General features: G+C 41.6%; 1 protein-coding gene and 1 long non-coding RNA gene across 2 annotated transcripts; both read right to left on the bottom strand.

The window, feature by feature from the left end:
- Positions 1 to 932: 932 nt before the first annotated feature.
- On the bottom strand, positions 933 to 10,530 carry LOC123744758 (uncharacterized). The gene is made up of 3 exons (XR_006771230.1): positions 10,490 to 10,530; positions 1,559 to 1,636; positions 933 to 1,275 (listed from the first exon to the last, which is right to left on the bottom strand). It is a non-coding gene; the product is annotated as an uncharacterized lncRNA (long non-coding RNA).
- Positions 10,531 to 18,688: 8,158 nt separating this feature from the next.
- On the bottom strand, positions 18,689 to 20,081 carry LOC106595102 (B-cell receptor CD22-like). Its single transcript, XM_045687033.1, has 3 exons — positions 19,527 to 20,081; positions 19,108 to 19,362; positions 18,689 to 18,921 (listed from the first exon to the last, which is right to left on the bottom strand). The coding sequence occupies exons 1-3, from the start codon at positions 19,882 to 19,884 to the stop codon at positions 18,689 to 18,691; spliced, it is 846 nt and encodes a 281-aa protein (XP_045542989.1). The 5' UTR covers positions 19,885 to 20,081.
- Between the last annotated feature and the right edge of the window lie 4,263 nt (positions 20,082 to 24,344).

The raw sequence follows: 24,344 nt of genomic DNA, 5'->3' as shown, positions 1-24,344 counted from the left end.
CTGACCCTCCACATCGCTTAAACAAACTTTATCATCGGCCCAGCCACTCTTAAATATCACCTGGGCCAGCACAGGTGAAACACCTTCCCACTAACCAGATGGACAAGTGAACACAGGTGTAACACATACTGACTAACGAGGTGATGCCCCGCCTCGAAATATAAATAAAAAAAGCCAACACTGTTGATTAAGTAGGAAAACAAGTTTTCACTAGTTAAAATCATATGCTGTGAAAGTAACAAGGAAGTGACGGCTCCCTCAGCTTTGTAGTTTTTAAACTTTTGTAGTTTTTTTTTTCATGGGCCTTCAGTACTGAAAAAAGTAGTGCAATGGTGTACAAGTACAAAAACGTAATGAAAGGTATCTGGTAGAAGTAAATTTCTCCATTGACTGCGTTTTCATGAATTTGATTATATATCTTGAAGCCCATTCAACACTGCTTGGCAAAGGATACGGAACTAAAGCAGAAGTGAAATTCACATTCACAGCAAATTAAATAATGATCGTCTGACAACCTGAAACAAATTTTGGATTAAAAAAGTTCACACTCACACACTGCAGGAGAGTGGAGATCCTCATGACTTTAACACAGGAGTAACTGTCTGCATCACTAAAGTAGTCTGAGTACAGGCTGGAAGTAACCTTCCTTACTTTGTGTCCATTGCTTCTGTACCAGATGTAGGTGGGGTTGTCAGTCAGAGTACAGGTGGTGATACAGGTCAGTATCTTATCCTGATGTCCACCAGTCACCTTCACCTGAAGACCTGGAGAAAAAACAATATCACTATAAATCCCTTTATCACTGACTTATCGCTCTAATACAAAGATGGAGGAAATCCTATGTTATACAGACATAAATACAAACCAATACATTTATCCTGAACTAAATGAAATTCAACAGTTTAGCTATATTGAATGTAACTGTACCTGTGACAGACAGAGTGACTCCAGGATTGCCGGTATATCTCCATTTCCCAGTTTGATCTGTAAATCTGAATTTGTATGTAGCTGAGTCTCTCTCTCTCAGGTCTGTGATTGACAGGGTGTGACCATTCTCTTTATCCCTACGGTATGTCACACGTCCTTTGTAGTCTGGGTCATCACTCAGACTCACATAATTCCCCTCAGCATCATTTTTAGTGAACCAGAAGGTAGTTGTGACTGTATAACCACTGGGATATGTGTAAGAGCAGGACAGCTCAACTGTTGAGCCCTTCAAGGTACAGATACTCTGAGTGGTGTATGTCACTCTCCAGCCATCCTGACCCAGTACCACTGAAACACAGTCACACAACACAATGGTATCAGAATTAAGCCAAGGCCAATTGGCTCACACTGATGGTAGGGTTTGTCCACACTTTGTTGCCATAGTTGCTGAGTTGAGTGAGAATGGAAACCACAGATAAGCATCACTCAGTGAGGTGTGAAAGATAACTATTTAAAGTGAAGTAGAGATGCCTAACAGAACACACCAGAATAACATTATGATTCTTATCCTTTTAGAAATGTCTGTAGATTATTAAACAGAGCAACTAAAACACTATGAATGAGACCATACCTGCTACAGACCAGAGAAAGACCACCAACACACTTCCTGCTGTTCTCAAGGCCATTGTTGCATCTCCCACCCTGCAGTCTTAGAAACAATAAACAACAACTCACCTATAGCTGGCAGAATAACTCCACCTGGGATACATTGAAGCAGAAACTGTAAATGGGGTACAGGGCCTCATTACTGAAAATGAACCAGGCTCATATTGTGTTGTGTTGTATTGTGCTATATGGTTGTCTATGTGAATACTGTCTGTATGTAATGTGTGTGATGTGTTGCATGTCTGTCTAAATCTGTCTACATTTAAGGTGACATGATGTATGATGCAAAACTATTTCCTAGTGGATACACTAAAGTCATCATCATCATCAACAAAAACAATCACTTATTGAACAGATCTGTAGAACTGTAAACACATATTTCTACATTGATTATTCTGAAGCTGTTTTATTCTCAGAACCACAAATATAGGAGGATAAATGTTCAATCCTATACGGCCATCAAGCTGTATAGCAGCCTAAAGACTGACCACCAGGTTCAATGATAGCTCCTATCCCCAAGCTGTGAGGATAAACAGCAAGTGACTCACACACACTCTTGTTTTTAATGGGTAGCTCAGCTTTAATATTGCAGATAGATTGTGGCTTCCATCAATGTAATTGTCTGAATCATTTCCAATTCCCTATTTATATTTTTTGTAAATATATACAATATATATATAATATATATGAATATGTGTGTGTGTGTGTGTGTGTGTGTGTGTATGTTACTTTTTTGCTGAGTTTATGTATATATATATATATATATAAACTCAGCAGAAAAGTTACATCCCTTTTTCAGGACCCTGTCTTTCAAAGATATTTTAATTTTACGAACTAACTTCACAGATCTTCATTGTAAAGGGTTTAAACACTGTTCCCCATGCTTGTTCAATGAACCACAAACAATTAATGAACATGCACCTGTGGAACGGTCGTTAAGACACTAACAGCTTACAGACTATAGGCAATTAAGTTCACAGTTATGAAAACTCAGGACACTAAAGAGTCCTTTCTACTGACTCTGAAGAACACCAAAAGAAAGATGCCCAGGGTCCATGCTCATCTGCATGAACGTGCCTTAGGCATGCTGCAAGGAGGCATGAGGACAGCAAATGTGGCCAGTGAAATAAATTGCAATGTCCGTACTGTGAGACGCCCAAGACAGTGCTACAGGGAGACAGGACGGACAGCTGATCGTCCTCGCAGTGGCAGACCACGTGAAACAACACCTGCACAGGATCAGTACAACCGAACATCACACCCGCGGACAGGTAAAGGATGGCAACAACAACTGCCCGAGTTACACTACAGGAACGCACAATCCTCCATCAGTGCTCAGACTGTCCGCAAAAGGCTGAGAGGCTGACCGAGGGCTTGTAGGTCTGTTGTAAGGCAGGTCCTCACCAGATATCACCGGAAACAACGTCGCCTATGGGCACAAACCCACCGTCGCTGGACCAGACAGGATCGGCAAAACGGCTCTTCACGATGAATCGCGTTTTGTCTCACCAGGGTGCTGGTCAGATTCGTTTATCGTCGAAGGAATGAGTGTTAAGCACTGAGGCCTGTACTCTGGAGCCGGATTGATTTGGGGTGAGAGTCCGCTATGGTCTGGGGCAGTGTATCACAGCATCATCGGACTTAGCTTGTTGTCATTGCTGGCAAACTCAACGCTGTGCATACAGGGAAGACATCCTCATCCCTCATGTGGTGTCTTTCCTGCAGGCCTGTCCTGACATGACCCTCCAGCATGACAATGCCACCAGCCATACTGCTCTTTCTGTGCGTGATTTCCTGCAAGACAGGAATGGCAGTGGTCTGCCATGGCCAGCGAAGAGCCCGTATCTCAATCCCATTGAGCACGTCTGTGACCTATTGGATCGGAGGGTGAGGGCTAGCGCCATTCCCCCCCAGAAATGTCCGGGAACTTGCAGGTGCCTTGGTGGAAGAGTGGGGTAACATCTCAGAGCAAGAACTGGCAAATCTGAGAAGTCCATGAGGAGGAGATGCACTGCAGTACTTAATGCAGCCCCCCCCCCCTCCATTGTTCAGAGACACATTTTTCAATTTCTGTTAGTCACATGTCTGTGGAACTTGTTCAGTTTATGTCTCCGTTGTTGAATCTTGTTATGTTCATACAAATACTTACACATGTTAAGTTTGCTGAAAATAAACGCAGTTGACAATGAGAGGGCGTTTCTTTTTTTGCTGAGTTTATATCTATATTTTGTAAATATATTTTCCACTCAATGATCATGCTGCTGCTCCCCCTATGGTCATTCCACCCCAACCCCTCTTCAGTCTTTACTCTGCCTCCACCCCAATGGTCATATATTTATTCATCACGGCCAGAGTTGTTATTATCTATATAGTGCTATTTCTATTGTTTTATTACCATTTTTCATAATTTTATTTCACTAGTCCTGTATAAAGGAGCTCGAAGCCTAAGATGTTCACTATACCCATCACACCTGCAACCCTGTGCATGTCACTATTAAACAATCTGAATCTTTATTATTTCCCCCTAACCCTAACTCCCCTCCTCTAATTGGAGTAAACTAATGACAAACAACACAGCAACATTTTGTGTTTATTCCTGGTGTGGACCAAAACATTTATTCCCATTCAAAATATGTTTTTCCTAACCACTAACCCTAATCTTAATCCTAACTTTAACCCCTAAACCTAACTCATAATCCTAACCCTCAACCAAAAATAGCCTTTTTCCTTGTGGGGACCTGTGAAATGTATCCACTTGTCCAACTTTTCCTTGTTTTACTGTCCTTGTGAGGACTTCTGGTCCACACAAGGACAGTAAAACCATACAACACACACACACACACACACACACACACACACACACACACACACACACACACATCTGTCATCTCTCAACATTTCTGCAGCCTCCTCTCATCAAATGATGTCCTCACTAATTTGGGCAGTAATATAATGCCACTATGATATTCTGTTACACACGGATTACATCCCAAATGCACCCTATGTGCCCTGGTCAAAAGTAGTACACTATTAAGGGAACAGGGTGCCATTTGGGACACAACCACTGTTGGTCATTGTGTACAGTACCGGTCAATAACAACATAACAAACTAAGGAAACAGAGCACTGGCTAGTACTTGACCAAGTCACATTTAAGCACACAAACACTGATGTCTATAGTAGTATAAGCCACTATCATATTATGATACAATGTTGGCCCTTATGTAAAGCAGAGGAGGCTGGTGATAGAAGGAGGTGGTGCTGCAGTGGATGCTATTTTGTGTTTTTTTTATGCTGGTCTTAAATTTTTTTTGTTCTTAATGTCTCTGAAATCATTTCCTATGGCCAAAACAGCTTCTAAACATTGATCACTAAACTTGATTTGGATAGAAATTTCTACTTTAACGAGTCTGCAACTTTGGACATTCTGCTTACTCCGGACCAGACCCTGATCCCCGGCAACAGAGAGTCAAGCGAGCAGGCATCCTGACGAGATTACGTCAGTGATCAAATAGACCACCAACTAGACCAACAAACTGGATGAGCTCGAGACTATCCTGTCAACGGGACCTGAACAAAACTGTAATATATGTTTCTCAGAGTCGTGGCTGAACGAGGACATGGATATACATCTTTCTGATTTGTAGAAAACAAATGGTGCTATCTAGAGCCTAAAAGGGTTATTTGGCTCTCCCCATAGGAGAACACTGAAGAACCCTTTTTGTTTCCAGGTAGAACATTTTTGGGTTCCATGTAGAACCCTTTCCACAGAGGGTTCTACATGGAATACAAAAAGGTTCTACCTGGAACCAAAAATAATTCTACCTAGAACCAAAACGAGTGCTAAAGAACCAGAGAGAGAGAGAGAGAGAAAGAGCGATATAGAGATAGACAGAGTTTGAACAAGATTATACAAATCTAATTTCAGGTGGGAGTATAGTGGTATTTTGAAGTTGTGTACCTGTGGTGTTTGGGGCTCAAGCAGGTTAGAGGTCAAGCTTTAAGGTGTTGTGTTCCTGTGGTCTTTGGGGTTACAGGGATAGCCTCAGAGAACATGTCCACAGCCTGAGAATACCGGGTCATTCCCTGCTTTAAACAACTGAATACCTGAGGAAACATACATACAGTGCTAAACTGGGGTCATTTCTAGTGAATAGAAATAATCATTCTGAGACAAGTGTGTTAATGTTTACCTGTTAGTGAGACTCTCTCCCTCTTCACAGGGTTCAAACACTCCACCTGAAATGAGACAACTCAGTTAACACTGCCTATGTGTGTGTGTGTGTGTGTGTGTGTGTGTGTGTGTGTGTGTGTGTGTGTGTGTGTGTGTGTGTGTGTGTGTGTGTGTGTGTGTGTGTGTGTGTGTGTGTTGTGTGTGTGATTATTGATTAATTGTTAGTAACCTCCGGGAAGGTGGAGAAAAGGGACTCAGACAGAGAGGAACAGGGGCCAGGGGCAGAGAGGAACAGGGCCAGAGAGGAACAGGGGCCAGGGGCAGAGAGGAACAGGGGCCAGGGGCAGAGAGGAACAGGGGTAGAGAGGAACAGGGGCCAGGGGCAGAGAGGAACAGGGGCCAGGGGCAGAGAGGAACAGGGGCAGAGAGGAACAGGGGCCAGGGGCAGAGAGGAACAAGCAAAGCCTAAATCGTTTTCCTAGATATGGTCTATGTCTTTGCCAGGGTAGAGGGATTCACATCTTTCATCAATGTCAAGAGAATTCAGACAATCCAATCAGAGGGAAACGTAAATATACGCCATGTGGCACCGGATAAAGATACAGATAAAAATGACATTTAATAATGAAACTTCATCTGATGTGATAAAACTGTATTTTATTATTAATTAGTACAACTGATTGACATAATAAAACAGTAAGCAGGTCCTCCACATGCTGAGAGGATACAGACAGATTGTCTTTTTACATTGATGCTCTCAAACAATCATTCTGTACTCCTCACTATTAGGAAGGTGTTATGGGTCTTGTTCCAATATCCACAGCAGCACACTACTTGTTTCATTTAAGGTGGTCTAGTGTGGATGTTAGAACACCCCATGGACACTGGTGACGTTCCAGGCTGACTCATGGTTGTGTGCCACGTATGGTTGTGTGCCACATTCAAAATACATGCAATAGGACCAATAGCATAGTCCCAAAAGTACAATGGAACCAATAACAACGTATTGGGTTTTATTACCGGCATAAAGATTGTTTTTCCTTTGCAGCCAGAAAGGAGTTGAATCGTTGTACTTTTCTCTCTGTGTTGGACAATGGTGTTACTATTTATGTGCAAGTCTCAAGCTCTCCACTGAAGGCTCTTGACTTGTGTGTCATGCAGAGAGATCGCCTAATCCCACCATTGTGATCTCTACAATGCTGTCAGGTGGACATCAGTAGCAACACACAGGCTCAAACACTGGTACATTTTTATTCATTTAAGAACACCTAGTCGTCTAGCTCAAAATGAGAACACATAATACAAGCTCAGATCTCAAATCTTGTTTTATAGTAATAGTCCCTTTCATTACTCAGCCCCTGATCTTGAATTCCCTCCAAGCCGACCTAAAACACCAGGACCTGGTGTCTGGAGGAGTTCAAAGGACAAATAGATGAACAGGTTGTTGAGACATGCCCTGTTTCCTAGTTGTCACCACATGACACTAGTTTGCATTGCCTTATGTAAGGAAGCCTGTTGTTTTACACTATACACACCTCCTGTTTGTTTGCTGGTGTATTTGAGCTGTTGCCAGTGTCTTCTGTCTGTGTTGTCCTTTTAGTCAAATGTATTTTTAATTATGTTTTTGTACATATGTTTTCGTTGATGTCTCATGGTTCGACAAACATCGCCTTTACTCTGCCACCTTTCATCGCCGATGCTTATTGCTACGATCGTATGGATGCGTGTGGACTTGATATCGCTATCTTGAACGGACAGATTTTAGGCGATTTGGATTATTATGTTAATTAGATTGAAACTGTTATTTGAGTATCCATACCACAGGAGGCCTTTAGCCTCGTCGTTGTGGTAAATAATATTTGTTATTAATAATTGACTTGCCTGGTTAAATAAAGGTTAAATAAACATTGTCCCAAAAGTACAATGGCATAGTCCAAAAGAACAGTCCCAAAAGTACAATGGAACCAAAAGCATAGTCCCAAAAGTACAATGGAACCAAATGCATAGTCCCAAATGTACAATGGAACCAATAGCATAGTCCCAAAAGTACAATGGATCCAAAAGCATAGTCCCAAAAGTACAATGGAACCAAAAGCATAGTCCCAAAAGTACAACAGAAGCAAAAGCATAGTCCCAAAAGTACAACGGAAACAAAAGCATAGTCCCAAAAGTACATTGGTACCAAAAGCATAGTCCTAAAAGTACATTGGAACCAAACGTATTTCCAATCGGACAACAGAACCAAAAGCTAGTCGGCAAGTCGGTTAGGACATCTACTTTGTGCATGACACAAGTAATTTTTCCAACAATTGTTTACAGACAGATTATTTCACTGTATCACAATTCTGTCTCCTAGCGATGAACGTACTCTGGTGCGGGTTGTGCGCAACCAATCCCAGAACAACAGCAAAGGGACCATGAGAAGATACTGGAGGAAACAGGTGGCCAAAAGTATCTATATCCACAGACAAACGAGTCCTATATCGACATAACCTGAAAAAGGCTTCGCTTTCAGCAAGGAAGAAGCCACTGCTCCAAAAACCGCCTATAAAAAGCCAGACTACAGTTTGGTAACTGCACATGGGGACAAAGATCATAGTTTTGGAGAAAATGTCTTCTGGCTGATGAAACAAAAATATAACTGTTTGGCCGCAACATCATCATATGTTTGGAGGAAAAAGGGGGAAGCTTTTGCAAGTCAAGAACACCTTCCCAACTTTTAAACACGTGGGGGTGGCAGCATCATGTTGTGGGGGCAAGCTGGCTGCAGGGGAGGGACTGGTGCACTTCACAAAATAGATGGCATCATTAGGGAGGAAAATTATGTGGATATATTGAATCAACATCTCAAGACATCAGTCAGGAAGTTAAATCTTGGCTCGCAAAATGGGTCTTCCAAATGGACAATGACCCCAAGCATATTCCAAAGTTGTGGCAAAATGGCTTAAGGACAACAAAGTCAAGGTATTGGAGTGAGCATCACAAAGTCCTGACCTCAATCCCATAGAACATTTGTGGGCAGAACAAAGTATGAGCAAGCAAGGAGGCCTACAAACCTGACTCAGTTACACCCCAGCTCTGTCAGGAGGAATGGGCCAAAATTCACCCAACTTATTGTGGGAAACTTGTGGAAGGCTACACAAAATGTTTCAATCAAGTTAAATAATTTAACTTGTTTGGGCTAGGGGGGGCAGTATTGAGAATTTTGGAAAAATATGTGCCCATTTTTAACTGCCTCCTACACCAACTCAGAAGCTAGAATATGCATATTATTGTTCAGGTTTGCATAGAAAGAACCCCAAAGTTTCTAAAACTCGTTTGAATGGTGTCTGTGAGTGCTAACAGAAATCCTATGGCAGGCAAAACCCTGACAAGGTTTCATGCAGGAAGTGGCCTGTTTGACAAGGAGTCGTAAGGCCTTGCATCTGTTTATTGAAGAGTAAGGATCTTTGTAACGTGATGTTCAGGCTCCAATAGGCTCTCAGAAGGCGGAAAAATCCTGAAGGTTGACGAGGCAAGCCTCAGGCTGAAACAGATTATCGCTTTATTCAAGTGTCCCATTAGTGACAATGGAATGAGTTAAGCGCGATTAGCCCCTATGGAGTATTTTAATTCGCTGTTTAGTTTATTGCAGATTCCCGGTCGGAATATTATCGCTTTTCTACGAGATAAATGGTATAAAATTTGGTTTTAAAAACAGCGGTTGACATGCTTCGAAGTACGGTAATGGAATATTTAGACATTTTTTGTCACGCATGCGCATTTCCACCGTGGGATTACCATTCTGATAGTGTCTAGAACGCATTAACAAAACGCCGCTATTCGATATAACGATGGATTATTTTGAACCAAACCTACATTTGTTATTGAAGTAGAAGTCCTGGGATTGCATTCTGACGAAGAACAAGAAAGGTAAGAACATTTTTCTTATAGAAATGTTATTATGGTGAAGGCTAATCTTGTCGGTGTCTAAATAGCTAGCCGCGGATGGCTGGGCTATGTACTTAGAATATTGCAAAATGTGCTTCATCCGAAAAGCTATTTTAAAATCGGACATATTTGAGTGCATAGAGGAGTAATGTATCTATAATTTTTAAATTAATTTGTTATGCTTTTTTCTTGTAGAAAAACTGAGTTTAAATGTATTTGGCTATATGTGTAAACTTCTCCGACTTGAACTGTACATATCATCAGGGGCAGGTTGGTCTCTAGTCAAAAGTAGTGCAATTTATAGGGCTATGGTGTCATTTGATGTAATATAACAACACATCATCATCACAGCCTTGGAGTGGATGGTGTGTAAATAACATCATCATAATAGTTTGGTAATATGGAACGTTCAGTTGTATCGCAGGTAGTCAGAGGTTAAGAGACGCTAATGGGCAACAAAAACACTGCTGGTTTAAATCCCCGACCTGGCAAGGTGGAAACATGTGCCAACTTCAGCAAGGCAGTTACCACCAGCTTGAATGATAGCTCCTATCCCCAAGTTGTGATGCTAAACAGCAAGTCACACACTACTTTTGTATCATCATTATATGACAGTGTCCATATTCACAAAGTGTCTCAGAGTAGGATCTAGGATTCGTTTTCCCATTTAGATCATAATTATATGGACCAGGAGGACCTGATCCTAGATCAGCACTCCAAGTCTGGGACCCTTCAGTACATGACTTGCGGCTAAAAACTAAAAACCCTATTTCAAGATATCAAGAGTACTTACAGACTGAAGGGGAGAGGTATTGTACAGTGAGTCAACTGATCAGTGAGGACCTGCTAGTAAGTGTCAGTTCTGTGGTTGATACATATTTATAGTAGCAGGGCGGAGATCCTAGGGGACGGGGACACGACCCCATCCCAAAAATATGATTTGTCCCAATATATCACTGTAAACATAACTATGTAATTTAATTAATATTACTAATATGCAATGAAAGCAATTGTGCTGATTATAGACACTTAATAGCTCGTTTTTAAGTTTCAAAGATTGCACCCCCCACCCTTTGGCCTCACAATGGTTTGATCCACTGCCAGTTCCTTAGTTGGCAAGGTAACAGAGGGTTCAGATTCACTGTAAATTAGTGCTTCAGAAGTCCAAACTGAACAGAACTACACTCTGTTCTACCATTGTCTTAGATACATTTAATGTCTCAAGGTAAAAAGCCAAATTGTCGCAAGGGAACTTTTATTGATTTATTTACCACTTTAATTTAACCCGGTAGCAAAGATTATAGCAAACACCACTGAAACGGAATTGGTGCTCGCTATATTTGGCAATTCAGCTATTGTTGGAAGCTAGCCAATATGAAACAAACGATTAAAATTACAAAAGGTTTTATGGCATATGTTGTGTAAATGGTGAACTCATACAGCTGTCAACTCTTGTCACTGCAAACTGCTTCACATTTGCTAGCTACCTTTAGATCGAAGCCCATATAGAATGATAGAAGATAAGATGGTAGAAGCCCATCTCCTACTGTAAATAACCTGCACACTGTGTGTGTGTGTGTGTGTGTTCATCCGGCGTGAAATGGCTAGTTAGTTAGCGGTGTCGCGCTTAATAGCATTTCAATCAGTGACGCTACTAGCTCTGAGACTTGAAGTAGGGGTTTCTCGCGCTGCAAGATGGGTAACGATGCTTCGGTGTCAGTTGTTGATGTGTGCAAGGGTCCCTAGTTCGAGCCCGGGTTGGGGCGAAGAGAGGACGAACTCACTGTTGGCATTGATGCTGCTGACCCGGATTATTGGTTGCAGCGGAAAAGGAGGAGGTCAAAAGGGGTGAGGCAAATCGGCGTGAAATGGCTAAGTTAGTTAGCGTGGTGCGTCAATAGCATTTCAACCAAAGACGCTACTAGCTCTGAGACTTGAAGTAGGGTTTTGCTGCTGGGTAAGCGGGCCGCGGCTTTTGTGGCGCTGGCGGTACCCATGCTTCGCGGGGTGTCAGTTGTTGATGTGTGCAAGGGTCCCTGTTCGAGCCCGGTTGGGGCGGTAAGAGAGGGATGGAACCTACACTGTTACAAAGTGTGTGTGTGTGTGTAGCCAGCTAGGTAGAAAATGGCAGAAAAAAAGACGGACATCAGAGGTTTTTCAGTATACCAAAATGCAAAGTAAGAACCCTAGTAGCCTAATATCTCAAAAGACTAGTTGGATAAAATGTTCATGAGAAAGAAGAAATACTAATGGAAATGTTTCACAATGATGTCATTAGGCAGAGCAGGCAACAGATGGCACACAGACAGCAGAGCTGGGGACAGAGATATGCAGAGACAGGAGTCTCAGGTAAGTTTGTTGAGTCTTTGTTTGGCAACATTATGAAAGGTTCTACATTTTTTTGACTTGTAAAATAGGAACATAATAATTGGCAATGCCATGGATACCCCCACCCTCAACTTAAACTGGTGACTGAACTAAGATTTGTTAAAGGCAATGGTATTGCTGTTGTGATTAGTTGTGTAGTTTTGGGTACCGGTAGTTAGGAGTAAGGCAAACACCTTATTTCTTTGGTTCCTCAATATACATTTAATATATTACAACGTAGGCTATGTGTTACAGCACTGGTGTCCCCTCAGAATTGCTCTTGAGAAAATTTCATGTAATTGTCCCCTCCAAAGTTGATATCATTTTCGCCCCTGTATAGTAGTCAGAACACAAGTAGCTGATACAGAACTGTCCTTTCCTTCCTCTTTAAGACATTAACATGCATGAGGACCAGAACAGCAAGTCAGAAAGGGGTGTTACTGTATTTCAATAGAAAATGTACAACAGACTGCATATCTAGTTGCCTTTCTTAATTTGAGTGTGCTACACATTTTTAAATGGCCAAGACTTTGACAATTTTTATTTTATTCCATTGACTACATACAGAATCATATTAGGTGTCTGAACCAAGTAAGACTAGCTGTCGCCATTGGTGTCTGCTTCTAGGGATCCTATTAAATCAAATTCAAATCATGGAAACAGTGTGTTTACTATAGCCTACTATTTAGAATGTTTATAATATCTTAGAATGTGTTTACTATAGCCTACTTTTTGGAATGTTCATAATATTTTAGAATGTGTTTACTATAGCCTACTATTTGGAATGTTTATAATATCTTAGAATGTGTTTACTATAGCCTGCTATTTAGAATGTTTATAATATCTTAGAATGTGTTGCCTTGACCCTCTGAGGTCTACATGGAACAGGTCAAAGGTCTATATATATATATATATATATATATATATATATATATATATATTATTTCTCCCAGGTGTTGACTGAGAACATTCTATTTTTACAGCACAACCTGGGGAATAGTTAAAAGTGACAATTAGAAGCTAAAAATGATTAGGTGGCATGAGGGGCATATTATGCTAGGACACCAGGGTTAATAACCCTACAATAAATGACGAAGGGATCTTTAGTGACCACAGAGAGTCAGGACGCCCATTTAATGTCCCATCTGAATGACAGCACCCTGAACATCCTCAAACACAACCCTTTGGGAATATATATTTTTTACAACTAGAGGATAGAGTGCCTCTTACTGGCCCATCAACACCACTTCCAGCAACATCTGGTCTCCCATCCAGGACCAACCCTACTTAGCTTCAGAGACAAGCCAGCAGTGGGACACAGGGGGCTATGCTGCTGACATTTGGTCAGTTCCACGATGTCATTCATTCTATTCTACAAACACATTCAATGTACACTCCTCATCAGCTGCATCAAAGTGGTACTGAAGGTTCCAGTGTTCTAGACTAGAGCTCTCCCTACTGGCATCTCAACATTACTGCACCATCCTAATAATAATGTCCTCAATAATGTTGGACTAATAACAACATAACAAACTGACAATACATCAGATAGAATTGTGAAACACAACACTGGCTACTTGACAATGTCACATTTAATCACACAAACACTACGTCTGTAGTAGCACAACATACCACTATCATTCTGTTACACTGACACCCTAATCCATATATTGTGCACTACCTTGACCAGAGCCCTATAAGCATGGTGGCGACTGTGCGTGTGCTTGATTGGCCTGCAGCGCTGTCGATCACCCTTCACACTGCTACACCAGCTAACCAATCAGGGTGCTTGGATGTGCTGCAGGACACCGCCTCCCCTCACCTTTTGTTAGTGCACGGCATCTTCAGTCTTGAGAAGAAGTGTTGTGTTGTTGACAGACTTTTGACGTGCAGTTCCTTACTGAAGTGTGAGACCAGAGAATATAACCACACAATAATATAAAACATCTTCAAATGGTAAACAGCTGTGTCTGCATGTGTGGTGGTGTACCATCAAGAGTAGAGTGACGGGCCTCAACACCATGTTCTGAATTCAGACAGCACTATAGTGGACAGAACCTAAAAACCAACTGGCATTAAGTACGAAGGTCTCGGCATTATGTCAGCTGTTAAGCGCCTGTGACGAGCTCCAGCTGTTAATACATGTGTAAAACTGCAGATCTGGTAGAAAGACCTCTGGATGACCTTTACTAATCCCTAGGTACTGATTCAGGGAATGTGTGGAAGAACAACAGGGACGTCTGACAAAGGGTTTTATTGTGACCACAACAAGGCCTCCTCCGGTTCACTTTGGTTCTTATACAACAGGGTTTCTAGGAGGAAAGAGATACATGGAAATAGAATTAACCATAAAAATTACACACACAATGCTATACAAGACAATTAGGCCGAAAGATATTCACACTACTGCATCACAAATACAATAAATAATGTTCTCAATTGAACATTATAAAGCTAAACATTCAAAAAGCTAAACATAATATAATATTGCAGTGCCTGAATCACATATCAATGAACATTTATGGCTAGACATCAGACTGAACAGCCCCCATGTAGCCTTAGCATTATCATTAGTGGTGGGCTACAAACATTTAGAAAGGTGTTAGCTAGGTCATGTTAACAAATACTCAGCAAACATCAGACTGAACAGCCCCCATGTGTTTCTGCATTATCATTAGCGGTGAGCTACAAACATTTAGCAGGCTACGCCAGGTCATGCTAACAAATGATCAGCAAAGGCACATATAAACATGCGTGTCTATGTGTGTGCATGTGTATGACTGTGTGTTCATGTGCATGCTCATCATAATGGCCGAACGGAGGAAATGGGAATGGCATCAAACACCTAGAGACCATGTTGATGTATTTGATACCATCTCCACTGATTACTCCAGTCAGTGTTTTACATGTCTGTTCTCTCAAACTTCCTGTGGTGTGTGTGTGCATTCCAGGAGATGACTGGATACTGGGCGCGCCCATGATAAGATGGGAACGGTACGCACTCCTCAGGCGCAGAATGACACCGCCAAGGAGCATGTCAACAACTTCTTCTAAGTAACACATAACTACAGATCTAGGATCAGATTTCTAAACAAATTCTTCACCAAGCTATTTAGTAAGGAGTAGGCACGATGACTATCTCTCACAATTAAAAAGCCAAAGTAGTGCACTTTACAGGGAATAGGTTGCCATTTGGGACTCAGCCTTAAAGTTACAGTACCTTTAATCCTTTACTCTGTGTCTCACTCTGTCAGAAAATGGACAAGAACAATGACGGAGTGGTCACCATTGAAGAGTTCCTAGAGTCCTGTCAAAAGGTGGGTTTGTGTGTTTGTGTGTGAGCGTGCATGCGTGCGTCCGTGAGTGTGATATTTCAGCATGATTCTATAAGATATGATTATTTATGACATGATTTGATTGACATCTAAATCATCACAATTTAAAGTAACTGTCCAGTGTTTCCAGATTTCTATGAAATATGACCTATAATTACTTACAATATAAGTGAAATAGTTTTCATACTAAATAATTATAATTATGTTAAAAAGCAGCTTTTCTGTGATGGAATGGTGGGGGCGCACCCCCCAACAGAAAGCTGTGGGCGAATTCCCAACAACAGAGCTGTGTACCCCAACAACAGAATGGTGTGGGCGTATACTGGTCATAAAACAATATTAATGTACTGTAGACCGCTGATTGGCCAGGCCTTATCCTCCTCCCAGACCGCTGATTGGCCAGTGTTTTTCTCTCCAATTCATGCTTTGGCCACAAATATGAGTACAGGACAAGTCAACAACTTCATTTGGGCATGAGATATCAGAACATTAACTTATAAAGGGAGATTTTCACCAGACAGTTACACATTAAGAACCTGCTTCTGCTTCACTTAGTGAGGTCGGACACTGATGTTGGGCAATTAGGTCTGGGTTTCGCAGTTGGTGTGTTCGATGGGGCTGAGATCAGGGCTCTATGCAGGCCAGTCAAGTTCTTCCACACGATCTCGGATAAACCATTTCTGTATGGACCGCTTTGTGCACAGGGGCATTGTCATGCTGAAACAGGAAAGTGCCTTTCCAAACTGTTGCCACAAAGTTGGAAGCACAGAATTATCTAGAATGTCATTGTATGCTGTAGCGTAGATTTCCCTTCACTGGAAATGAAGGTGCCTAGCCCGAACCATGAAAAACAGCCCCAGACCATTATTAACAGTTGGCACTATGCATTGGGCAGCCATGCTCTCTTGCATCAGCCAAACCCAGATTTGTCAGTGGGACTGTCAGATGGTGAAGAGGTATTCATCACTCCAGAGAATGCGTTTCCACTGCTCCAGAGTCCAATGCAGGCGTAGCTTTACATCACTCCAGCCGACGCTTGCAACAGGCATGGTGATCTAGCCGGGGCTGCTCGGCCATTGAAACCACTTCCAGAAGCTCCCGAACCGTTATTGTGCTGGAGTGTTGCAACCGAGGACAGATGATTTTAATGGACTAAATGCTTCAGCCTTCCTCAGCGGCCCCGTTTCTGTGAGTCGTGTGGCCCACCATTTCACGGCTGAGTCATTGTTTCTCGTGGTAGTTTACACTTCACAATAACAGCACTTACAGTTGACGGGCAGAAACAGATCTGGTTGTAAAGGTGGCATCCTATGACGGTACCACGCCGAAAAAGTCACTGAGCTCTTAATTAAGGCACCACGGCCAATTGTCTATGGAGATTGCATGGCTGTGTCTTCAATTCAACCGTGTGGCTGAAATAGCCAAATCCACTAATATGAAGGTGTCCACATACTTTTTTATATATAGTGTACAAGGTTTTGTTTTATCTTGTTGAGTTCAGGCCTTCTGGGAATGTTAAGGTGTTCAGGTACCTTCTGGGTTTGAGTTGTGCTCAGGCCTTCTGGGTATGTTGTGTCTAGGTCCTCTGGTGACAGTTCAGGCCTCTCTGGGTATGTTGTGTTCAGGCCTTCTTGGTTCTGGGTATGTTGTGTTCAGGCCTTCTTGGTTCTGGGGTTTGCTGTGTTCAGGCTTCTGGTTCTGGGGTTTGCTAGTGTCTGTGGCCCTCTTGGTTCTGGGTTTGCTGTGTTCAGGTCTTCTTGGTTCTGGGTTTGTTGTGTTCAGGCCTTCTTGGTTTGCCTATTGTTCAGGCCTTCTTGGTTCTGGGTTTGTTGTGTTCAGGCCTTCTTGGTTCTGGGTTTGCTGTGTTCAGGCCTTCTTGGTTCTGGGTTTGTTGTGTTCAGGCCTTTGGGTTCTGGGTTTGCTGTGTTCAGCCCTTCTGGTTCTGGGTGTTTGTTGTGTTCAGGCCTTCTTTAATTCTGGTTTTGTTGTGTCTAGGCCTTCTTGGTTCTGGGTTTGTTGTGTTCAGGCCTTCTTGGTTCTGGTTTGTTGTGTTCAGGCCTTAGTTCTGGGTTTGCTGTGTTCAGGCCTTCTTGGTTCTGGGTTTGTTATGTTCAGGTCTTCTTGGTTCTGGGTATGTTTACTGTACTGTAGAGCACAGAGGGGTCCTCCTAGGCTGCTTGTGCTGCTGCGGGTCTGAGGAGAGAGAAACAGAAATGAAACAGAATGCATCCTAAATGGTGGCAATCATAAATTTTTTATAGTGCAATTACCCAGACCAGGGCCTATAGGGCTCACTAAATAGGGAATAGGGTGCCATTTGGAACACAGGCAGAAAAATCATCATCACATCACTACCTCATTATAGACATGGTATAGTAATTGTATTGAGATGTCCATTGTTGGGTTGGTAGTTTTAAGAAACTACATCACTAGTGGTCAACTGTTTTGCATATTGATGACATCTACACAATAAGCAGCAGCAGTATGAAATGACCTTAATAATATGCTCACCAGGTAAGGCAGGGAGTTGAATTTCAGAGCAGAGTACTGACATCTTCTTCCTGTTTCTTGCTGAGGCAGTTGGATGGTGGAGCACAGGCGCTTCCTGGTTTTGGGAGCAAGAGAAGTGGACGCCGGTGTAGTGAATGTCATCCTGGCTGGTTCAGGCTCATGGCCACGCTTGAGACGTTGTCATACACTGAACTAGAGTCTCCTGATGGGTAAAAAAGAGAGGACAGACAACATGAGGAAGGAAAATGTTCCACAAAGAATACACAGTCATCTTCTGATTCCAACAGACTCACCTGTCCATCATCTGCTGTGTCTCTTGTGTCAGAGGGGGATTTGGAGGTCTTCTTCCTGTTTTGTGCATTAATTAATAAACAAATGACTTAATTAATGAAGTTAACAACAAATCAGAGCGCTGAATTGTAATAATGAACAACATAATAATATGCATTTTAACTCACCTGAACCACATGAGTCCAGAGAGACAGAGGATGAGAACCAGAACAACCACTATGATTCCTACAGCTGCAGTCAGAACTGAGGTCTGTTTCACTATAATAAAATATGGATGATGAATACATGGCATGATATAATAAACTAAAAAGAAAGTATAATACAGGACATAATGCAATACTTGTTACGGGATCTTATAACCCAATATATAGTTATAAACGTAGGTGTAATAAGACAAAGTATAGTGATTAACAGATTGAAACGTAGTTTATATTGAAGTATTGAAGATGTAACTTTACCTGCTAAGCAATGATCACCGACATGTAGAGTTATGATGCTATTTTATTCTCAGCCTCACAGTAATATTCTCCACTGTCCTCAGAGATGATGTTAGTGATGCTGTAACTCTGTCCTGATGCTTTTGGTGAGGCTACATTCTTCTTGTACCAGGTGTATTTGTCCACAGGTGGGTTGGCATCACTGCTGCAGGTCAGAGTCACTGAACTGCCCTCCACTATTACACCAGAGGGACTGACTGACACTGAGGTGTTCCTTGAGCCATCTGGTAAAATATCATTTTCCAGAGCATTAAGACAGTAGTTATATTACAAATACACATGATATCTCATGTCAAAATTACATTCTCAAAATTACATTCTCAGATAACTAAAATTACACAATACATCAATAATATCTGTCACTACAATGTTAATATAGCAAACTAAAGATTTAAACCCCATGCACTTACATGTGACAGTGAGAGTCTCTTCAGCAGAGGGGAGATCCTCATGGCCTTTTACAGCACAGAAGTATCTGCCTGTATCCTCACTGCTGACTGAGAATAGGCTATAGACAGGAGAGTAGGTGTTGGTGTTTGTTATAGGCTGTCCATTCTTATACCAACTGTAGGCTGTGATTGGGTCCAGCGTACATTTGGTTCTACATGTCAGTGTGACTCCCTCCCCCTCTGACACAGATGTAGGATTCATTTCCAACACAACATCTAGGAGTAAAATGGAAACAAATGATTATTCTCTCCTATATATGTCCTCTTATATGAAATACTACATTTAGTATATTTCCATCACATCCATCCACTACTGTGCCTGTATTACTGCCCTTAATAAGGTAATTACAGTAATAGATGTGAGATGTGTGACAGATTACCTGTGACAGTCAGGGAGACAGGTGAGCCAGCAATCTTGTCTCCGGATGTTATCAATCTGAACCTGTACCCAGCAGAGTCACTCAATCTCAGGTTTGTGATTCTCAGGGTACAGTCACTCTTCTTATCCCCAAGGTACTCTATATGACCCTCATACCCTGGCACTGAGCTCAGATCTTCAGGATCCATACCAGACTCCCATTTAGTAAACCAGAAAGCTGTTTTGATCTCATGATTACTGGGATATGTGTAAGAGCAGGATATGTTCACTGTTGACCCCTTCAAGGCACAGATACTCAGAGTGGTGTAAGTCACACTCCAGCCATCTTTCCCGAGTACCACTAAAACACAGTTAGACATCACAAGCACCTTACATTAAGCACAAACCTATTGGTTCACACTGACAGTAGGGTTTGTTCACACTTTGTTGCCATAGTTGCTGAGTTGCTGAGTGTGAATGGAAACCAGAGATAAGCATCACTCAGTGAGGTATGAAATATAACTATTTAAAGTAAAGTGGAGACTCCTAACAGAACACACCAGAATAACATTATGATTCTTATCCTTTTAGAAATGTCTGTATATTATTAAACAGAGCAACTAAAAGAGATAAGAATGAGACCATACAGACCAGAGAAAGACCAAACACACTTCCTGTTGTTCTCAAGGTCATTGTTGCATCTCCTACCCTGCAGTCTCCTTTAGAAACATAAACAATAACCTTACTGTTGTTGGTGAATAACTCCACCTTATGTTATCTAAGTAGAAACTGTAAATGGTGTACATGGCCTCATTACTGAAAATGAACCAGGATCATATTGTGTTGTATTGTGCTATATGGTTGTCTACGTGAATACTGTCTGTCTGTAAGTCTATTGCAATATGTACAGTCGTGCCCAAAAGTTGAGAATGACACAAATATTAATTTCCACAAAGTTTGCTGCTTCAGTGTCTTTAGATTTTTTTGTCAGATGTTACTATGGAATACTGAAGTATAATTACAAGCATTTCATAAGTGCCAAAGGCTTTTACTAACAATTACATTACATTTTAGTCATTTAGCAGACACTCTTATCCAGAGCAACTTACAGTAGATGGAATACATTTTTACATACTGGCCTCCAGTGGGAATCGAACACACAACCCTGGCGTTGCAAGCGCCATGCTCTACCAACTGAGCTACAGTGGGACTACATGAAGTTGGTGCAAAGAGTCAATATTCACAGTGTTGACCCCTCTTTTTCAAGACCTCTGCAATCCGCCCTGGCATGCTGTCAATTAACTTCTGGGCCACATCCTGACTGATGGCAGCCCATTCTTGCATAATCAATGCTTGGAGTATGTCAGAATTTGTGGGTTTTTGTTTGTCCACCACCACGAGGATTGACCAAGTTCTCAATGGGATTAATGTCTGGGGAGTTTCCTGGCCATGGACCCAAAATATCGATGTTTTGTTCCCCGAGCCACATAGTTGCCTTATGTTAAGGTACTCCATCATGCTGCAAAAGGCATTGTTCGTCATCAAACTGTTCCTGGATGGTTACTCTGTTTGTCATATATGCATAGTCACTTTAACTATACACTGGGCGTACATACTACCTCAATTAATACCAACCAGTGCTCCCGCACATCTGCATTGTGTCCCGCCACCCACCACCCTCTCTTTTACGCTACTGCTACTGCTCGCTACTTTTATAGCCTCGCTACTGTATATAGCCTGTCTTTTTACTGTTGTTTTATTTCTTTACTTACCTATTGTTCACCTTAACACCTTTTTGCACTACTGGTTAGAGCCTGTAAGTAAGAATTTCTACCGTAAGGTCTACACCCGTTGTATTCCCGCTTACGACAAATAAACTGATTTGATTTGAAGCACCCTGGAGGATGTGTGTTGGTACCATTCTTTTTCATGGCTATGTTCTTAGGCAAATTGTGAGGAGCCCACTCCCTTTGAGAAGCAACCCACATGAATGGTCTCAGGAAGCTTTACTGTTGGTGCATGACACAGGACTGATGGTAGAGCTCACTATTTTATTTCCTGATGTTTTTTCCTGGATGCCCCAAACAATCGGAAAGGGGATTCATCGTAGAAATGACTTACCCCAGTCCTCAGCTGTCCAATCCCTGTACCTTAGCAGAATATCAATATGTCCCTGATAAGCCTCTGGAGAGAAGTGGCTTTGCTGCCCTTCTTGACACCAGGCCATCCTCCAAAAAGTTTTCCCGCTCTCACTGTGTGTGCAGATGCACTCACACCTGCTTGTTGCCATTCCTGAGCAAGCTCTGTACTGGTAGTGCCAAGATCCTGCAGCTGAATCAACTCTTTAGGAGACACTGCTGCCTTGCTGACTTTCTTTGGGCGCCCCTGAAGCCTTATTCACAACAATTCGAACCGCCTCCTTGAAGTTCTTTGATGATCCGACAAATGCTTTGATTTAGGTGCAATCTTACTGGCAGCAATATCCTGCCTGTGAAGCCCTTTTGTGCAAAGCAATGATGATGGTACGTGTTTCCTTGCAGGTAACCATGTTTGGAAGAGGAAGAATGTAATGATTCCAAGCACCACCTCCTTTGAAGCTTCCAGTCTGTTATTCAAACTCAATCAGCATGACAGAGTGATCTCCAGCCTTGTCCTCGTCCACACTTACACCTGTGTTAACGAGAGAATCACTGACATGTCAGCTAGTCCTTTTGTGGCAGAGCTGAAATGCAGTGGAAATGTTTTTGGGGGATTGAGTTAATTTGCATGGCAAATAGGGACTTTGCAATTAATTGCACTTCATCTGGTTACTCTTCATAACATTCTGGAGTATTTGCAAATTGCCATCAGACAAACTGAGGCAGCAGACTTTGTGAAAATGTATATTTGTGTCATTCTCAAAACTTTTGGCCACGACTGTATGTAAGGTGTGTGATGTGTTGCATGTCTGTCTATTTAAGATGACATGATGTAAAAACAATTTCCTAATGGATACAATAAAGTGGTCACCATCATCATCATTACCATCATCAACAACTTATTGAACAGATCTGTAGTACTGTAAACACAAATTTCTACATTGATTGTTCTGAAGCATTTTTTTTCCACAGATCCACAAATATAGGAGGATAACTGTTCAATCCTCTACGGTCCGTCAAGCTGTACAGCAGCCTAAAGACTGTCCACCAGGTTCAATGAGAGCTCCTATCCCCAAGCTGTGAGGATAAACAGCAAGTGACTCTCACTCACACGCACACACACCTTTTACATAATAATTATATGGACTGGGGGCCCTGATCCTAGATCAACACTGTGGCAATGAGGCACTTTATGAATACTGGCCCTGATGTAACAACCAAAACACAGCTCAAAACATAAGTAGTAAGATGATACATTACCCTCAAGTATATGACTTATGACTAAATACAAATAACCAAAACTATATTTCAAGATATTGTCAAGTGTACTTACAGAGTGAAGTGAAGGGGAGAGGAGTCTTGTATTAGTCGAGTCAACTTACTGGTTGTAAAGGAAACTGACAGTAAGTGTGAATTATATGGTTGATACATATTTAAAGTAGTTGGGTGGGAACAAATAGCTGATGCAGAACTTCATTTCCTTCCTCTTTAAGTCATGAACATGCATGAGGACCAGACCAGCACATCAGAAAGGGTAGGTATTTTTATTTCAATAGAAAACGTACAACAGACTGCATATCTAGTTGCCTTTCTTCATTTGAGGAGTGGGTTTACATTTTTAAATGTGGCCCATTTCCAATGTATTCCATTGACTAAATACAGAATCATGTTTATTATAGCCTACTAATTGGAATGTTTATAATATTTCAGAATGTGTTTGTAATATTCATATGTGTAAACATACTGAATTGTAATTGGATGCATTTTACCGCCATATCATACTGTGCTATGATTGGTTAAGACCACCCAAATGGTTAGGTCATGTTGGATCATTGTTTCAGAGTCTGTTGATTCAGTTGGTGTAGTATGCAATATAAATGGTTACTTACCTTGATTTCAAACTACAGAGCATGTATTCAAAAGAAACGCTTAGAATATGTAAACATTTGTGTTATGTTTTAAAAGAAGGGGGATGTAATATTCATATGTGTAAACATACTGAATTGTAATTGGATGCATTTTACCGCTGTATCATACTGTGCTATGATTGGTTAAGACCACCCAGATGGTGAGGTCATGGTCAGTTGATCATGGTTGGAGATAAGTGAACATGCAGTTGTAGCTAGCTAATAAAGAGCTACGTTAAGAAATATCCTGTAGTACTGCATTTTATTATTTTGTACAAAGTGTGCAAAACAAGACAGTGTTGCCTTGTCCCTCTGAGTTCTACATGGAACAGGTCAAAGTTCCATTTACATTTTGTCAGTTCCATGATGTCATTCATTCTATTCTACAAACACATTCAATTTACTCTCATCAAAGTGCTACTGACGGAATATTGTTCTAGGCTAGACTTCCACCAGGCATAGCAACATTACTGCAGCCGTCAAATATTAACGTCCTCAATAATGTTATATTAATAAATACATTACAAACTGTAAAATTAATCAGATAGAATGGTGAAAAACAACCTCGGCTACTTGACAAAGCAACAGTTAAACACACAAACACTAGTAACGAAATCTCTACACGGAGTCGTCACCGCAGCACTGCCACTAAAGAGCGCAGCAGCAGTCAGGAAGGAGGAAATCAAGACGGCTCTTCCAGCTCTGTTAGGAGCTCTCTATTGGCGCGGTAGTTTTGACAGGTGTGTGCAACTCCGAAAAAGTCTTGTTTAGTTTCAATGTGCTTAGTTATAACGT

This window comes from Salmo salar, chromosome ssa09, assembly GCF_905237065.1.
Source record: "Salmo salar chromosome ssa09, Ssal_v3.1, whole genome shotgun sequence".
Lineage (NCBI taxonomy): Eukaryota > Metazoa > Chordata > Actinopteri > Salmoniformes > Salmonidae > Salmo > Salmo salar.
The sequence above is the reverse complement of the archived record's forward strand: the minus strand, read 5'-3'. Positions and strand labels throughout refer to the sequence as shown.